Source organism: Schistocerca serialis, chromosome 7 (genome assembly GCF_023864345.2).
Source record: "Schistocerca serialis cubense isolate TAMUIC-IGC-003099 chromosome 7, iqSchSeri2.2, whole genome shotgun sequence".
NCBI classification, from domain to species: domain Eukaryota; kingdom Metazoa; phylum Arthropoda; class Insecta; order Orthoptera; family Acrididae; genus Schistocerca; species Schistocerca serialis.
The window spans coordinates 568,940,689-568,959,314 of NC_064644.1; the positions used below are offsets into that span (position 1 = coordinate 568,940,689).

Below are 18,626 nucleotides of genomic sequence, written 5' to 3' on the forward strand. Positions count from 1 at the left end.
GGCTGAGTTTCGAAATTTGTAAGACTGGATGTCATGAACTGCTATGTATATTATGATTTTTCAACACTGTTAAGGTAAATACATTGTTTGTTCTCTATTAAAATCTTTCATTTGCTAACTATGCCTATCAGTTGTTAGTGCCTTCAGTAGTTTGAATCTTTTATTTAGTTGGCAGTAGTGGCTCTCGCTGTATTGCAGTAGTTCGAGTAACGAAGATTTTTGTGAGGTAAGTGATTTGTGAAAGGTATAGGTTAATGTTAGTCAGGGCCATTCTTTTGTAGGGATTACTGAAAGTCAGATTGCGTTGCGCCAGAAATATTGTGTGTCAGTTTAAGCACAGTCTTGTATAATTGTTCTAAGGGGACGTTTCATATGTCGACCCTTAGCCGAGGATACCTCACTGGAATCTTCTGATTTTTTTTAGTTTGTGTAATTAGTGTAGCTTTTGTTTATTGCTAGCGCGTAATTGTAGAGAGAATCTCCTTTGTAGTTGCAGTTTTTCATTGTTGTACAGTAAAACAGTCGTGGCATGCATGTAGATTTGCACCAAGTATTTCGCAGCTGCGCTTGCAATTAACGATATATTATTTTCAATGCTATGTTAATGTGTTTTCTTATTTTTCTCTTCAAATTGTGCTTTTCTATGTTATCGTGTGAAATATTGTGACAATAATGGCGTGTGAAAAACGTAATACAAGGCTCCAAAGTAAACTAAGAAATGACAGTGAAGACGAAAGCAGAGTGTTAGCGCCACTGTGTAATGAATTAACTAATGTTCAACCAAGTAATTTGGTAATTGTGCATCGGGAAATGGAGTGGGCTGCAAATAATGGTGTAGACAGTGAAACAATTAGTGAACAGGGAAGCATTACCGATCGATCGGTCGGCAACAGCTCGCCTCATAAATCCGAAATGACAGGACACAATTTCGCAAAAACTGTAGATTCAGGTTTTGGGTCCTCACCGTTTTCTCAAATAAGTCAAGACACAATTTCTGCTTGTCAAAATGTGAATGTTGCCGGTGCAACTTCACTGCCGAAAAGCACTGAGGAACATGTTTCAGACACCAGTGCATTGTTATTACAGTTAATGCAACAAATGGGACAAAGGCTACAAAAGTTAGACACAACGCTTGAACAAAATCAAAAACAAATGGGACAAAATCTTCAAAAGTTAGACAAAATGGAACAAAATCATCAAAAGTTAGACACCACACTTGAACAAACACGTGAAGATTTAACTACTGAGTTACATAAAATCGAATCGAAATGTCAAAAAGTCTGTAATGACGTAAAAACACAAATTTGTGAGCATTTCCAACCCATTTTTTCGCGTCATGCAAATGCATTACAAAATCACGAAGCAGCCATAAAGGAACTGCAAACTATTGTTCATGAAAATCACGACACCTTGCAAGCTAAAATTGACTCAGTTGCATCTACCGATTCGGTTACGCAACTTGCAAAAACTCAGGAAAACTTAAAGGACGCAGTAGATACTCTGAAAATTGGCTCAGAAAGACACATGGAGGAAATTAGTTCATTATCAGAGAAAGTAGCTGAACTTTCGGATCAGCTAAATAATTTATCTACGAAGGTAGATGATAATCTGAATGACACAAAACCGGTAGTCTTTAATGACACAGAAGAGTGCAAACAAATTAGGAAATTCAAACAAAATCAGAATCAAATTAATACGCAACACCAAAGAGAAATCCAGGAATACAAGATCAGTTGACACAGGTAATAGAGGAATTACATGTTTTAGAGGACACTCGCGCTCCAATACGGGAAGAGGGACATCGAAATACGGAAAAGTCAAAAAATAATAACACAGGGCACTTCGGAAATTATGAAAGAAATTGGCAAGGTACACCGAATTTTGAGATGGAACCGCCGAAACGACGTAACAATGACCGACATGCGACTCGCCGACATGACGATTTTGACTATAAGCTGTTTATTACTACACGCAAATTCAAAACATTTAAGAATTCTGGCAACGACATTCATGCACAAGCATGGCTCCATCAATTCTCTCATTGTTTTCCTCCCAACTGGTCATTAGAGCACAGATTAGAGTTTATGTGTGGCTATTTAAAGAATGAACCAGCTGTAAGAATGCGATCGGCCATTCACGATTGCCACAGTGAAGGAGAATTTTATCATGCCTTCCTCTCAGCATGTTGGTCTCAAGCTACACAAGACCGAGTAAAACATAGCATCATAATGATGAAACATTTCGAACAATCTGAATTTTGCAGTCTTGTGAAATATTTTGAAGACATGTTGCACAAGAATCAGTACCTGTCAAACCCATACAGCCCCTCAGAACTCATCCGCATTTGCTTAATCAAATTACCTGAACATTTACGACATATTATTTTGGCAGGACGCTGCAAAGACGACATTGAAGCTTTTCAGGGACTCTTACAAGAATTAGAAATTGACACTGACAATGGCGGAAAGCGAAAACTGGAACACAACAATTACAGGTCACATCCGTCGCAATTCCGCGATGAAAGAAATAATAACTGTACATGACAAGGCTATTCTGACAACACAAATCATGACCAAAACAGACACCACCCGTATGACAACCGTTGGCAGAATAATAGTTACAGAGAAAGATCGCACTTCCGTAGTAATGAATATGACAGAGACAATCATAGAAACAGACAATATGGCAACCAGAACTATTACTATCACGGGAGACAAAATAAGTTCAGATGCAACGGTCCACCGTGCAGTGATAATTCAGGGAGAAATTCTCCACCACTTAACCGACAAGAAAGAAACTACAGGAACTACCGACATGACGACAGACGATATAATCTTAACAACAGAACAGAATTTAACCAAAATTGGCGTGGCTCAAACAGTGCAGGGGCATCTCGGCAAGGTGAATTTGTAGAAGTTAGGTCTCCTAATCCCAATAACGACGCACGCCAACAAAGAGATAGCAGACAACGACTCGCACCGCAGGGAGCCACGTGCGCCGGCTGCCTCAGAGAAAAATAACATAGACGCTAACCTTGAGAAACATTTGAGCATTCTTTACCGATGTACCGTATACCACATGATAGTTGCGTTGAAGTTGAAACTCTGCGTACTAGGAAGAGTAAAGGTTTACACCACATTTCAGATGTAAAACCGTTTCTTGAATGATAATCTGCTTTTTAACTTAGTCTTTGCTATAAAATTTTTCACTTCACGTTACTGGTACTCTTTGTCACACTTACAAAATGTTAACATGCAACTATGTTTTAAAGTTAACTATCCAGTCAAGAACCTAGGGAACTTAGACAAGTAATTACGAATGCATTGTTATAGTGAACAGACGACACAGTGTTGTTATTTGTACATTCTTCCTTGTTAGTTGCACGATTACATAACGAATATATGGCTTACATACTTCGAACATATACTGTTAATGAGATTTTAATGCAACATTTTGGTTTACTTGAAAAGACATTCTTTATTTGAAGTACTTTACGTGAGATTACTGATGACTTAGTATTTGGTTTCTTTGACAGCTACACGATTATATCACGATACTACTAATATGTGACAAAATTTACATTGTTACTTTTGCGGTGTATCTGTTTTGTATCTGTACAGTTTTTTTGTATTATTCTGGAAATTAAAACATGTTTTAGTAGCAACTTTTGTGGTATAGCTACAATGAGACAGCCTTTTTCGTAGCACAACAATACGTCACATTATAGTACTTTCTTGATCACGGTAAGGTACATAATAACTACGATATCTATACGCAAAGCATTTCACTTTCGTTTATGATGAGGTAAGTACATTGTCTTAGAACTTTGCTTATAGAGGACGATAACTACGACACTTCCACAGAATTATCTTACAGCAAGATGCACATTTAGCGCTACAGGACACGTATTTGAGTGATTAATTTTGTACGTAAAGCATTTATTTTTAAAGATTTTTGAATTACAAAGAAAGTTTTCTGTAATACATTTCATTCCATTGCTGTAATCTGTAACACCTGAGGGTATAATTACATTAATCCTCAGGGGGGTACATGTTCACTTTGTGTACCATGTGTTTGGCAAGCACAAGGAGCCCTAGCTAATACGGTATTTGCTTATACAACTTTACACATCGGTAGCATATTTCTCTAACACAGAATTACACAACTATCTGATCATTTAACTGAGAGAGACAAATATTTACTTTACTACATCAGTGACAGATGTTTACGTAATTACGCAGTTGGATAACTTCACACTTACGAAATTGTATTTTGTCTGTACTTTGTGAACTGTTCATATTTTTTCGGAACCACTGTGATACTATGAGAGCTTTGAATGATGTATTTGGTATGGGATCATGATTTTAAAGTACATTTGAGGTAGATGACACTACTGAAATGAGCAGAGAATTTTTTTTAGGTTCTGAAATTATTGGAGGAAGCTACGACGATTTTGAGAATTGACTGAGATGTTATGATATTATTATGACGACGATATGTATTATGCTGTTGAGGTATGTTTATGATCAATAAGATGATGCTACCGTAAATGAGGAATTTGATTATGCTACGTATTTATTTTGATGAAATATTGAAGAAGTGTCAACGAATATGTATATGTGTAATAAAGTAAGGAATAACGAGTGATGGTTAGGGACTCTGGTTTGTGAAAAAGGATGTTGGAAACCAAGAATCGTACTTTAAGAGTTATGAAATGTGTGTAAATGCGCGAATGTATCACAATGCCGACGAAAACTTTTTGAACACTGTTATATTCATAGGATTTTGTTTCTACACATTTGCAACACAAATTCTCGACCTGTGAAATTTTTTATATGTGACTGTCACTGTAATGCAAACTGGTGTCGTAAATATTTCAGTAAGAAAGTTAAGTGACCACCTTCACGTAATGAGTCGTGGGCACCCAGCTGCGCGATAGTCGCCTGGCAAAAAGCCATTAGTGTGTGCCTTTCAGAGGCACAGGTGGAGAAAAAAAAAGGGGGAGGCCATTATCCTTGCTATTGACATTCCTTTGTAGAAAGCACCGCAAATACAACACGCTCAAACTTGAAAACATGTGATTATACTGTGGATCTCTTAATTTATGATATTTACTAAAATGCCTAATGAAACGATGAGAAACATTTCACGGCTATTGTCTTGCTAGTTGAGAGAAATGCCATATGGCTAGCTTTATGTATTTATTTACTCATTTTGTTTAATATCTAGTTGCTAGCTGCACTGCAGCATTGGTTAAAATAAAATTTAGTAGATGTACTAATATAGTTATTTTATGCCTACAGATCCAGTCAAAAGAAAACGAGGGCACATAAATAGACATTTCCCTTCACAGGAATGGCATAAATAATTTTTTTACGATTTGGTAACTTATCTGCTAGCGTAAGTTCTTGTGATGCATCACTCTAGTGTTAAGATGTGACATAGGTATTAAACATGGCCATTTTTACTGTAATATTTTTTCTGCTTGAGCTTTGTCATGTTTAGATATAAGTTATTGCATTTGCTGCTGCTTGCTTTGCCAATTTCCATTCTTTTTTGTCATTGCTGTTTGTATTAATTGTTCTGTGCTGCTGCATTGCCTCGTCCCTTAGTTTAGCATCTGAGCTCAGTAGATTTAAGTTAGTTTAAGAGGGAGTAGACTATATAAGAGAATGAGTTGCGATGAATTGGAAGAAATGCATAGAGAGGTTATACGAAACAAGTACAGAAAGCAGGTATAGATAGGACTTTTTGGGAATAATGATGAACGAAGGGAGATCTCCAAGAAAAAAAAGGTTTTGTTTGCAAAATACTGCAGTACCAAATGTTACACTGACAACAAACCCTGTCCTTTCCCACTGTGTTATTCTGCTATGTGTTTGTGTACTCTTGTATATTTGTGTTCTTCCTGTCTTTATGTGTTTATCTGATGAGAGTTACATTGTAGAATTTTTCTGATAATATGTTATTTACTTTGTAAAGATGTTTAGACATTATTTATTCTGTTTTGTTGCTCATATGTGAAGGTGATGTTTCAAAATTTATTCTCATCTTTATGTATGTACTCATGTCATAATTCCAGTAACACTGATGTATATGTTATTTCGATTCTTTTGTAAAGCCTGTACTACAAATGTTATCTGTATTGGTATGTTCTTTACTTATGTATTTTGTACCTTTGTAATTGTATTCTTATGTTATAAAATTGTAATTGACACCAGTTCATCATATTATTAACTTGTAAGTTCCATTTCACTGCACACGTTTCTGTTGGTCATAGTATATGGACAATATGTGAGAAGTAGGGACTGTTAGTGTTTGCACGTGTGTTAATAATTCAGCAAGGGACTGGATAACAGCATTGCTGGTTCTAAAGAAAAAAAAATTGTGAGTGCCCAAGTGGTGGTTTATGGACTTGCTATATAGTAGAAGACTCTTCGATGGTGATTGTGCACCTGCACAGTCGCAACAGATGGCTGTTGGCCGTCTCTACATGGACTACAGTGGATCTGCATCTTTGATGGCCCACCAATACCATTATTTCTACAAGGACTACAGTGGGTCTACACCTTGTCTGACTCACAAGTACCATTATTTCTACAAGGACTGCAGTGTGTCTGCACCTCTGGTGGCCCACCAATATCATAATCTCTACCAGGACTACAGTGGGTCTGCTCTGTGATGACCTACCTACCAGTATTCTTCAAAACTTTGAATGACTCTGCTGTGGGTTTGCTCTGTTGTGGCCCATTACCTGTCTGCATGTCGAGAGTCAGCACTGTCTTTCCGATGGAAGGACAACACTACTTCTTCAAGACTGCGTGGAAATCCACTACTTCCGTGTGCATTTTCTTTTACTGCTCAGCCTTTGAGAAAAACACTGCAATTTTACTGTGATGAATGATCAGGACTGTCTTTATGGACTGTGAGAAAATTTTAGCTGTTGACCAACATTGTATCAATAAGTGTGTGCATTTGATATCTTTGTTATTGTAATTATGAAAAATTTTATCAAATCATTATTGGCCACTGCGCAAAACAATTTGTAAAATTTTTTGTGGGGAGCATGGGGGGCTATGTAAGTAGGCTGTTTAGGTTTTTATATTGGTAACGCCACGTAGCACTCTGTATGAAAATCACTGGCTGTGCTGTGTGCAGTCTATGGCTAGTTTGCATTGTTGTCTGCCATTGTAGTGTTGGGCAGTTGGCTGTGAACAGCGCGTAGCGTTGCGCAGTTGGAGGTGAGCTGCCAGCAGTGATGGATGTGGGGAGAGAAATGGTGGAGTTTTGAAATTTGTAAGACTGGATGTCATGAACTGCTATGTATATTATGATTTTTCAACACTATTAAGGTAAATACATTGTTTGTTCTCTATTAAAATCTTTCATTTGCTAACTATGCCTATCAGTAGTTAGTGCCTTCCGTAGTTTGAATCTTTTATTTAGCTGGTAGTAGTGGTGCTCGCTGTATTGTAGTGGCGCTCGCTGTATTGCAGTAGTTCGAGTAACGAAGATTTTTGTGAGGTAAGTGATTTGTGAAAGGTAAAGGTTAATGTTAGTCAGGGCCATTCTTTTGTAGTGATTTTTGAAAGTCAGATTGCATTGCGCTAAAAATATTGTGTGTCAGTTTAAGCACAGTCATTTATAATTTTTCTAAGGAGACATTTCATACCATGACTTCTGAATATATAATTTACATTTATAAATGATTTACATTTCAGCATTGATACATAGGATACATTACATCAACAACAAAAAACACTTGTCCGCAAGTCACGGTCTCGCAGTCGCGTTCTCGCTTCCCGAGCACGGGGTCCCGGATTCGATTCCTGGCGGGGTCAGGGATTTTCACCTGCCTCGAGATGACTGAGTGTTTGTGTTGTCCTCATCATTTCATCACCATTCATGAAAGTGGTGAGACTGGACTGAACAAAGGTTGGGAATTTGTTCGGGTGCAAATAACCGCGCAGTTGAGCACCCCACGAGCCAAACCTCAGCAACAAAAACCACTAATTCATTTTTTACAGTATTTCCGGTATACTCTAATTTCCCTGTGTATTTCTTTCAAACTAATGGGTGTTCCTTTAGTTTCTTCTTTCGGCACCATATTGATACACAGTTCTAAATTGTCTGCATGCACACTATATGTGCGGAGATAGTTCATGATGTCTTTACACACACTTTGAACATACAGCAGCCCACGGTTCAGTCTTTCCAGCACAAGGGATAGCACCATCTGTAGGCTGAACTGGTTTGTAATGGTGGAGTGTTGCAGATAAATGAATCAACGTATAGGTTTCTCCATGAGTGTCACGCCATCGTACAATGATGTTATAGATAGGGTCAGGCCACCAAAGTAAATGTTCAGAGATGGAGAACACTCGGAATGCATCTTTTGCTTGATGCAGTATTGTGCATGACACAGTTCATCCCATTACAACTCTGTAAACCAGACTCTGACACTTCTCGATTAATTTTCAGTCTCTAACACAACACGCCAGTCACTGCCTACTGATGCTTCTATGTGAATATCTAAGCGCTTCGAAATGTTAGCTGTTAAAAAAGTTGAAGTGAAAAGGAGTAGAGCACTGGGGGAATTGGCAGCTTCTCATCCACCACAGAACACTCTGTCCTTGCAGTAACACTGGAATGTCCTGGGATGATGCGTATCTTGGAGCCCAGTACAGTCCTCCAAAGGCCACATTTATTGGTTCCAACATGCTGACAAGCTCTGCTAGAGGATCACACACCACTGCAGGTCCCAGCGAGCTGGATGTCATCTCAGCTGAAGCTGAAGTCGAAAAGATGAAGAACCATTATATCCAATAATAGCACCTACAGACAGAGAGACCAAGATTTATTATTTAGTAAGGAGTACTTAATCCTCTGCTTCATCCTATTCTGCTAGGGGTAGCTGTACGATCTCTGCTGTTCACACTTCATGGTTCTTCTTCTTCCAGAGACTGACTATGAGACCAGGGAGCTACCTTCTCCACCTTATATCCCCTACATCATGATCACATGACTGGAAGTTAATTAGTCAACCTATTTATTGACTTTGGCAACGATTCATAGTCAGTCATTTGTCTTTGAAGAAGTTCTCGCCTGCGCCAGTACCCAACAAGTGAAGGCTTGGGTGTTTCCCAGGTGAACGCTAGCTGGCCGGGGTGGCAAGGGGTTCTAGGCACTACAGTCTGGAACCGCGCGACCGCTACGGTCGTAGGTTCGAATCCTGCCTCGGGCATGGATGTGTGTGATGTCCTTAGGTTAGTTAGGTTTAAGTAGTTCTAAGTTCCAGGGAACTGGTGACCTTAGATGTTAAGTCCCATAGTGCTCAGAGCCATTTGAACCAGGTGAACGCTACTTTTTTCGTGATCTGGTCTGGCCACAACTGGCAGCATATGCGGAACCAGCTGTGGTACGTGATGGGAAGTAACCATTTGAAGCACGTTAGTATCACTATACATCGGCGGTCCTTCACAGGGTGATGCAGGATCTGACAGCTGTGCTATCACAATAAAAAATGAGTCGCCATTGTTTGAATATTCCACACGCTGTATCAGATAAAATGTTTAAGTAAACAATATTCCACACACTGCAATCGATTTTCCACCAATCAATCAATATTTTCAGAAGGGGGCAGTTCCGCCAAGGAAACGTTCCACACAAAAGGATATAAATTAATTAGTCAATCAATCTGAGTGGTGGGAAGGGGACTGCTCGAATAGCTCAAGCCTCACCTGAAGCAGCTCATGTTCAATGACAGAATATTGGATGTGGCACAATAGGTCAAGGGTTATTCCTGCAAATTTTTTTCTATAAACGCAATTAATTCATCGATTAATTTGATATCAAAAGTGTGCTTTTATCGGCGAGGGCGAGGGGGAAGGGGTTGGGCATATCCCAGATGGGTGGGGAAGGTGGAGGAGTAAGGGGTGCGCTTTCTCTGAAGGACGGATTATCCCTAGGGGGTCATAAATCAATTAGCACAACAGTAGGTTAAGGCCATAAATCCATACCCTTGCCCCTTAATGTACACAATCCGCTCATACCACCATTATGCCACATTTCATGAGGTTGGCTGGCTGATCAGGCAGGGTGTCGCTTCCTCACTTCCAGAGCACACAGTGTGTAGTTTGGGTACTCACCCAGAATGTTCTGCTGGGGCAGCCACTTGCTGACCATGAGGTTGGCTGGCTGGTCAGGCAGGGTATCACTCTCTCACTTCCAGAGCACACAGTGTGGTGTTCGGGTACTCACCCAGAATGGCCTGCTGGGGCAGCCACTTGCTGACCATAAGGTTGGCTGGCTGATCGGGCAGGGTGTCGCTCTCCCACTTCCAGAGCACGCGCTGTGGCAGCTCGCGGAATGCCTCCACAAATGCCTGTCGCTTCCAGTCTGGCAGCGAGTTGCTGCGCACGTTAGAGCCCAGGCTGAAGTAGATCACTCCATGCTCTGCTTCGTCCAGGAATTTCTTCACGTCCTGTGGGTACAAATATGTCTCCTTTAATCACACTGTCTGTACATATATTTTGGACTGACGTGAACATGACTTGGGAGTGTTGTGCGGATGGAGTTGTGTGGTCCTCTGCAGAGGAACAAACCCAGATTAATTATGTGTAAAGAGAATAAGGTAAAATGTCTGGAAGATGTAGAAAACTCAGTCCATCTTTCCATCTTGCTCAAATTGAGGTGGCCATAAAATCTAGATGTACTAAAATATGCATGCTGTATCACGGTTGCTGGGTGCGTCTGATGCATTTACTAGAAAAATAGAAATCAAGGTAAAAAAAACCTTTTATTACAGATATAGAGTACTGTAAAAATACACATGATCCTGTACATGCTAGATTGCAAAGCAGGCCAAACAGACTAATGTAAACAAATGGCTGTAGCTTTACAATAAAATAACACATTAATATATTAGTACCAAAGAATTAGATATTGCATACTACTTCACTGACAAAATACGCGCGGGAATGTTTCAAAATGGTATTACATCATTAAACAATGTTTTTTTTATAGTCCCTTGGTCGTTTTATCGTTATGATTTCTTTGTTGCGTAGAAATCAGATTTAAAGTGTGCATTATAAATTTATATATATACATACCTGACATGCACTTGCCCTTCTTATATTGCGTTTGTCATGTGTAATATTAGGTTTAGATCAAATCTCAAACTGTTGTATGTGCTCTACACAACTTGGAGCTCTAGGCATTGGTTTCTGAGATTTTTGCTCTGTCTGTAACCTCATTTATTGCGACTTCGGGAAAATTGGAAAATTTTATCTTTGCCGAAATTTACACCATCGTACTATTCCTAGTTTTTAATGTAGCCATGTGACACCTTGAACAAGATAATCAAATAAAATTCTCTTCAAGAGAACCCTTAGTTGTCTTTTATGAGATAATTAATCTGTAATATATCATTTTTTTTTTAATGTCGAATCCATAAGAATCCATAAAATAGAAAACTGATGTGTCAGTTTCTGCGAACCTGACCGACCACAAAATTTGGAGGACTTTACACATTTTTATCCATATTCTTGAAGTGTGGAATTGTTTCAACTGAAATTGGAGAGAAATTGGCTCTGCCTTTTTGAATCAATGTGAAAGACTTTTTCACCAGAAGTAGGAAGCAAACATTCAAGAGACATGAGTAACTCGGAAGATGGAGCGTAGCAGAGGACCAGTCTTGACTGAGACACTTTATTTAGCATCCCCATATAAATTCTGTACAAAAATAATGTAAATTGAGTCACTGAACTAGATAGCATCAATTCATTAAAGAGCAAAGGTGGCAAAAATAGCAAGACACACCCGTTATTCACATTTTACTTCAAGTAAGAACAAAGTTAGTCTCTGTGAAGGAGTGAAACGTGATGTGCAAACATAACAATGAACTCGTATTTTCTGTAATTACTGTACCGCCAATAAACGCGAAAGGATTCCATGCATCTTAAACAGAAGGGTAAGTGACCTCTTCAAACCATTCACTATCTCATGCACTGTATGATCTAAATTTCAGTGGAAACCAAGCTTAGTAAAGGATCGGGAACCAGGAACAAAATACACTAGGTGATCAAAAGTATCTGGATACCCCCCAAAACATATTTTTCATATTAGGTGTTTTGTGCTGCCACCTACTGCCAGGTACTCCATACCAACGAGCTCATTAGTCATTAGACATCGTGAAAGAGCAGAACAGGGCGCTGCGCGGAAGTCGCGGACCTCGAACGCGGTGATTGGTGTCACTTGTGTCATACGTCTGTACGCGAGATTTCCACACTCCTAAACACCTCTAGGTCCACTGGTTCTGTTGTGATAGTGAAGTAGACGCGTGAAGGGACACGTACAGCACAAGTACAGGCCGACCTTGTTGGATGACTGACAGCTACCGCCGACCGTTGAAGAGGGTCGTAGTGTGCAATATGCAAACATCTATCCTGCCGATCACACAGGAATTCCAAACTGCATCAGGATCCACTGCAAATACTTTGACGGCTAGGTGAGAGGTGAGAAAACTTGGATTTCATAGTCGAGTGGCTGCTCGTAAGCCATACATCATGCCGGTAAATGCCAAACGACGACTCGCTTGATGTAAGTAGCGTAATCATTGGACGATTGAAGAGTGGAAAAACGTTGTGTGTAGTGACGGATCACGGTACACAACCTGGCGATCCGATGGCAGGATGTGGGTATGGAGAATGTCCTGTGAACGTCATCTGCCAGCGTGTGTAGTGCGAACAGTAAAATTCGGAGGCGGTGGTATTATGGTGTGGTCGTGTTTTCCATGGAGGGGGCTTGCAACCCTTGTTGTTCTGCGTGGCGCTATCACAGCACAGGCCTACATTGATATTTTAAGAACTTTCTTGCTTCCCAGTGTTAAAGAGCACTTACGGGATGGTGATTGCATCTTTCAACACGTTGGAGCACCTGTTCATATGCACGACCTGTGGCGGAAGGTTACACGACAATAACATCGCTGTAATGGACTGGCCTGCACAGAGTCGTGACCTGAATCCTATGGAACACCTGTGGGATATTTTGGAACGCCGACTTGGTGCCAGGCCTCACCGACCGACATCGATACCTCTCCTCAGTGCAGCACTCCGTGAAGGATGGGCTGCCATTTCCCAAGAAACTTTACAACACCTGATCGAACGTATGCCTGCGAGAGTGGAAGCTGTCATTAAGGCTAAGGGTGGGCCGACACCATACATTACCGCTGGAGGCGCCACGAATTGTTAAGTCATTTTCAGCCAGATGTCTGTGTACTTTTGATAACATAGCGTAACTACTCTGCAATACATACTCGTAGTGTGTGATACTTCAACGGCTGTAATTTAGACACTCCTACTCCATAAAGTTACGCAAAAATCGTAGAGAAGTTGTAAGGGATCCGTGATCCCACGAACATAGATGCTAGTATCCGACGCCCAGGTCGATAGTAGACAGGAGTCGATTGTCAAGCGCTGCAGAAGGCAGTGAGACAAGTGTTGAGTGAGGAGTAGTACTGGAGAGTGTCAAGTGAAAAGGAGTGCGGGAAAGACGGGCAAGAATGGTGGTCGAGTAAAATTCACCGGAGTATGACGAGTGAGCACGTCCCCCTGATCGTCGTGGGGTTGACCCTCACTAATACCGATTCGCGAGTGATATGAAACAAAGTGACAAGTGCCGAATTACGTGTTTCGCGTCAACCGCGTCGGCCAGCAACAACCATGGACTGCAGTGAGGATTGTTGTGAATGTTAACCATCAGATTGCATGTGACGAAGTACTGAAAACCAACAACCAATAAAAAGATGTAACTGTAATTAGATGTGTAAGGCGAAGGTAGCAACTGCCTCCGAATTTGTGTGTTAGTAGGAAATATATATCAGTTTGTACATCACAACCTTAATGGTCCTTAATAATAGACAAACTTTCAATCATTCCACTATTTAGTTTCAAAACAGCCGCACTCGGTTGAAATACCCCCGAAACCACAGCAGAAAAACCGATAGCCTTTCATCCATTAAGCACACGGTCATATAATTATAATAATTAACTGTTTGGCGGCTTCGATAAATTACACAAAATTCAAGAAGGAAATTTAATCGGGGGTGTTTCATCTTGGCTCCCGTGAAAAGGACAGTTGCAATCTTCGGATCCGAACAATGATTTCTTAAGCACCATTTTTGGTTTCAGTGGAAAGACATTTGCTATTATCGGACGATTTTAGTGCAAGAATAATTCGGTATTGTCGTTACAGTGACAATAATTATAGTATTCCAACTAGAAACAGTGTAATGTAACGTATTTATGGTGAAATTAGAAATCGCGGGAACGAAGCACATTATTTAGACAATACAGTGCAAAAGTGACTGAGAAACAGTGAACAGTTTGTTTTTACGAGTTGAAATGACAAGAGCAGTCTTAATAAACAATATATTGAAGTATGGACACGAGAACCTGCGTTAATTGCAGTAAAATTCATATTCTAAGAAAAGACGCGTTTGTGTATAATCGCGACTGAACCAGTTAAAATTCGGTTACAAGAGTATCAGGAGAATGTTTTCAAGTGACTTTGTATCCGAAATTATCTTTTGAACAGTGTAAATAGCTCAATTTGATGTGGACCCATAAACTGTTACTGCGTTTGCGAGTAATTGTTGGCGTAATTGTTGGATGACATCACACAGATTGTGAGCGGCTAGCCAAGGAATCTGAGGCAGTGAAGAAGTTCCACATGCCGCAACAGCAAGGACTTGGATAGCGGAGATGTACCACACTGACCAGTGACTGCAGCGGAGCCAAGTGGCTGAAGCTGAAACAACGACGACGCGGAGTTAGACATCTAGTGGCGAACCCCCCGAAGTATACGACGCCTGCGCCATCTACCCGCCTACCAACGAACTACGAGACTGCGTCAGCGCGATTCGCCGCGAGCTTCGCTTTGCACACGGCACCACACACCAGATACAGCATCACATCGCCTGACAGCTGCCGCGTCGGAGGAGCCATCGCCAACACGACTATAGTTCAATTCTTTTATCTTGGCGGCACGCGCATGCCCGCCCAGACGCTAGAGATTGCTGCGTTGCCAGTTGCACACGACGCACGCGCCAATAGAAGCAGCGCCATAGTATAGCATAGTTCGCAAGCTTACGTGTAGGGGGGAGCGCGCAGTTCGTGAAATAAAGCCACCACGGTCGCGTTAACCCTTTCGCTGCTACAAAGACGTGCTCCCTGCATTCCTCGCTGTGGGCGATTTTGTCACTGCACTGCTCGCTTGTGCAGACACATTGTGTTCCGACTGCTTTGACACTCTTTATCACTCGATTCCACAAAAACTATTTGGCTCAAAAATTAGATTTTTACCTATCTTCTTGACTGATACCTTCTCCCCATAAATGACTTAATTTTGTTTCGATGTTCAACGCAGTTATTATGCAGCATTAAATATAGTAAACCTTTGCACGAAATTTTGAAGAGTTTAAATAGAGTATACTTTCTGTACGGTCGATTTTAGTTGCCACAATGTTGAGAATGAAATATGGACAAGATACCTATACATTTAATTTAATTTAAGTACCACATAAGTGTCGTATGTAATATTGAGAAATATTCCACCTTTCGCGACTGTAACAAAACTTTTACTTACACTGGGCACGTTTGGCTTTATTTTAAAGCACTTCAATCAATCAAAAGGAAGTAGACAAAATACATTAAACAAAACTGTGGACTTACAAAAACATTAGGACTTGAATATACCGTCTGTCAGTGAAGTGCTCAGAGCTATGTCAAATATAATTTTGTGTGGGGCACACACAAACAGCATTTATTTGCTAAAACACTGATGAACCAACACAAACGTTGAATATTGTGCTACCGCAGCACAAAACTACGAAAGGTGTCTTGGCAATGGAGGACACAATATACAGTCCTCTTATGATGCTTCAAAAGAGAGAAACGCGTCTGGTCTAAATAAGTCGCTTATTACAGTTGCAGAAGAGGGATATATTTCAATACCATTGATAAAACTGCGACTGTGGAACAAAAACAAGAAATAGAACATGAATACCATTGTGTATGTGCCATACCTTTCACCGATGGAAGTGCTTTAAAATAAAGCCAAACGTGCCATGTGTATGTAAAACTTTTATTACAGTCGCGAAAGACGGAATATTTCTCAATATTACATACGACACCTTTGTGGTACTTAAATTAAATGAGATATTGTTATACAGTAAATATTATATTAAATTTAGGTATCTTGTCCACATTTCATTCTCAACATTGTGGCAACTAAAATCGACCATATGGCAAGTATACGCTATGGGCTTTTACCTCTGCAAACTCTTCAAAATTTCGTGCAGTGGTTTACTACATTTAATGCTGCACATCAAAACCAAATTAAGTCGTTTATGGGGGGAAGGTATCAGGCAATAAGACGTGTAAAAATCAAATTTTTTGGCCAAATAGTTTTTGTGAAATCGAATGATAAGTGTGTCAAAGCAGTGGGAACACCATGTGTCTGCACAGGCGAGAAGTGCAGTGATGACAAAATCGCGTGGAATGCGGGGAGCACGTGTCTGCAGCAGCGAAAAAGTTAATGAAGAGGCAAAGCACTAGAAATTTCATTCAAACGAATAAAATTCGTGAAGTAAGGCACTCCAATATTGTTTTTAAATAAAGAAAATGTTAAGCACCACACAAGGTTTGAACTCATAACCTTTCACTTGGCAGCCCAACACCTTAACCGTTCCGCTACCTCAACTCATCGAACAATGAAATTCCATAAGGACTCTCACCTCACGCAACTACTTATAAACACTGTTGGTATGATTATGAATTACTCATGCTTCGTCGAAGTACAATAGGAAATAAACAATTACGGCTGTTCTTTATTGTGAAAAAGCAGTTCGTGAGATTGCAACAAACACCTTTCCTTGCTATCGCCTGAATTAGGAGTCTTATTGCTTGTTCGGTTTAATTAATTAATAGAATATGAAGCAATTGGTATAAAGAATGCTTTTTCCAAACTTTCTGTAAAAGAAAGTCTGCTATCAAGACATTGCTTTTGTTCTATTACTTTATTTATGACTGAATGTTTCTAAAACTGAAGACACTCGTCCGTGCTCTGCACTGCTGTCGAGATCTGGCAACGTCGTTCTCTGTTCGTTGGCTGACTATGTTTTGTGACGTCAGATGCGCAGAACGAACCTAAACTCGGCCGCGAAGATATATGACACACACTTTAGTAGCGCGACCTCAAACGTCAAAACATCGCGACTTCGACGAGCGTCGAGGGGTGAGTGAGGCCGATATGTTGGCGCGAGACTAATTAACAGTGCGCAAGGAACTTCAAATTAAATTTGACAATTGCAGAAATCATAAGAACAATATTTTTTAACATTTTTTTGCAAATTTGCTCTGAAGCATGGTGTACTATTATGCATGTGTTTTTATGCTGTACAGCACAGAATAGTGTCTCATTTGCATTATTTATTATAAACTACATGTTTATATGTCTTTTAAGTTGTGTTTATGTTACTTTGAAATTTTGTGTATAAATGCAGTCATTAAAGTTTGATCTGGGTAGGCTTCTGTAATTTATGCTGTTCAATGGAGAGGTCTATTTTGCCAGTCAGGGTTAACCTAATACAGTGAAGGATTATTTCGTTATTAGCTAATTAGTGAGTGTTTGAATTACTAGGAGTTTATTTTTTTCTTGTCTGTGCATAGTGAATAGTTGAGAATGGATCCTGAATTGAAAGAAAAGGTTGTGGAGGAGGTAGTTAGAAAAATGAGGAAAAGGCAAACCAAGATAATGGAATAGAGACAGAGAGGGTGTAGGGAGCCAGCAAGTCTTTTGCTGGTATACCAAGTGGCAACTGGTACACTCCCAGCTGGGTGGGACTTTATTTCTTGTTTCAAGTTTCACTACTCTACCATCTTTCTCTATTCTTAGGTTAGGGAAGTTAGTTTGTAGTAGTTAGGATAGATAGTGGTCGTCCAAATAATTCAGTCAGGAACCATGTGCAAATGTATAGTTGACTTAAAATAAGGATAAGTAGTTAATTTTGATGCAGAGTGTGAGATGTCTGAGAATCAATAAGTTAAAAATCAGCTTAGTGTCAGTACATTGCAAAATTATTAGTGCCAGAAGTAACAAAATGAGAACCAGATCAGAAAGCTAATGTTTATAAAATGTGGTGGGGAAGCTAATTGGTCAAACAAGAGTTTGTGCAATCTTGTAGAGTGAGGCATGAAAAGGTCAAACTGTTGTAACAAAATTGAAGTAATGTATCAGCTTATAATTAAGATGAACATACACTCCTGGAAATGGAAAAAAGAACACATTGACACCGGTGTGTCAGACCCACCATACTTGCTCCGGACACTGCGAGAGGGCTGTACAAGCAATGATCACACGCACGGCACAGTGGACACACCAGGAACCGCGGTGTTGGCCGTCGAATGGCGCTAGCTGCGCAGCATTTGTGCACCGCCGCCATCAGTGTCAGCCAGTTTGCCGTGGCATACGGAGCTCCATCACAGTCTTTAACACTGGTAGCATGCCGCGACAGCGTGGACGTGAACCGTATGTGCAGTTGACGGACTTTGAGCGAGGGCGTATAG

The 18,626-nt window shown here is 40.2% G+C and overlaps 1 protein-coding gene across 1 annotated transcript in view; it reads right to left on the reverse strand.

Annotated features, from left to right (window-relative positions):
- LOC126412482 (UDP-glucosyltransferase 2-like) overlaps nt 1-18,626 on the reverse strand; it is a 109,528-nt gene that overhangs the window by 52,656 nt on the left and 38,246 nt on the right. Inside the window, exon 5 of the mRNA XM_050082102.1 lies at nt 10,261-10,483. Coding sequence (XP_049938059.1) covers nt 10,261-10,483 — 223 coding nt within the window. The remainder of the gene's footprint in view (nt 1-10,260; nt 10,484-18,626) is intronic.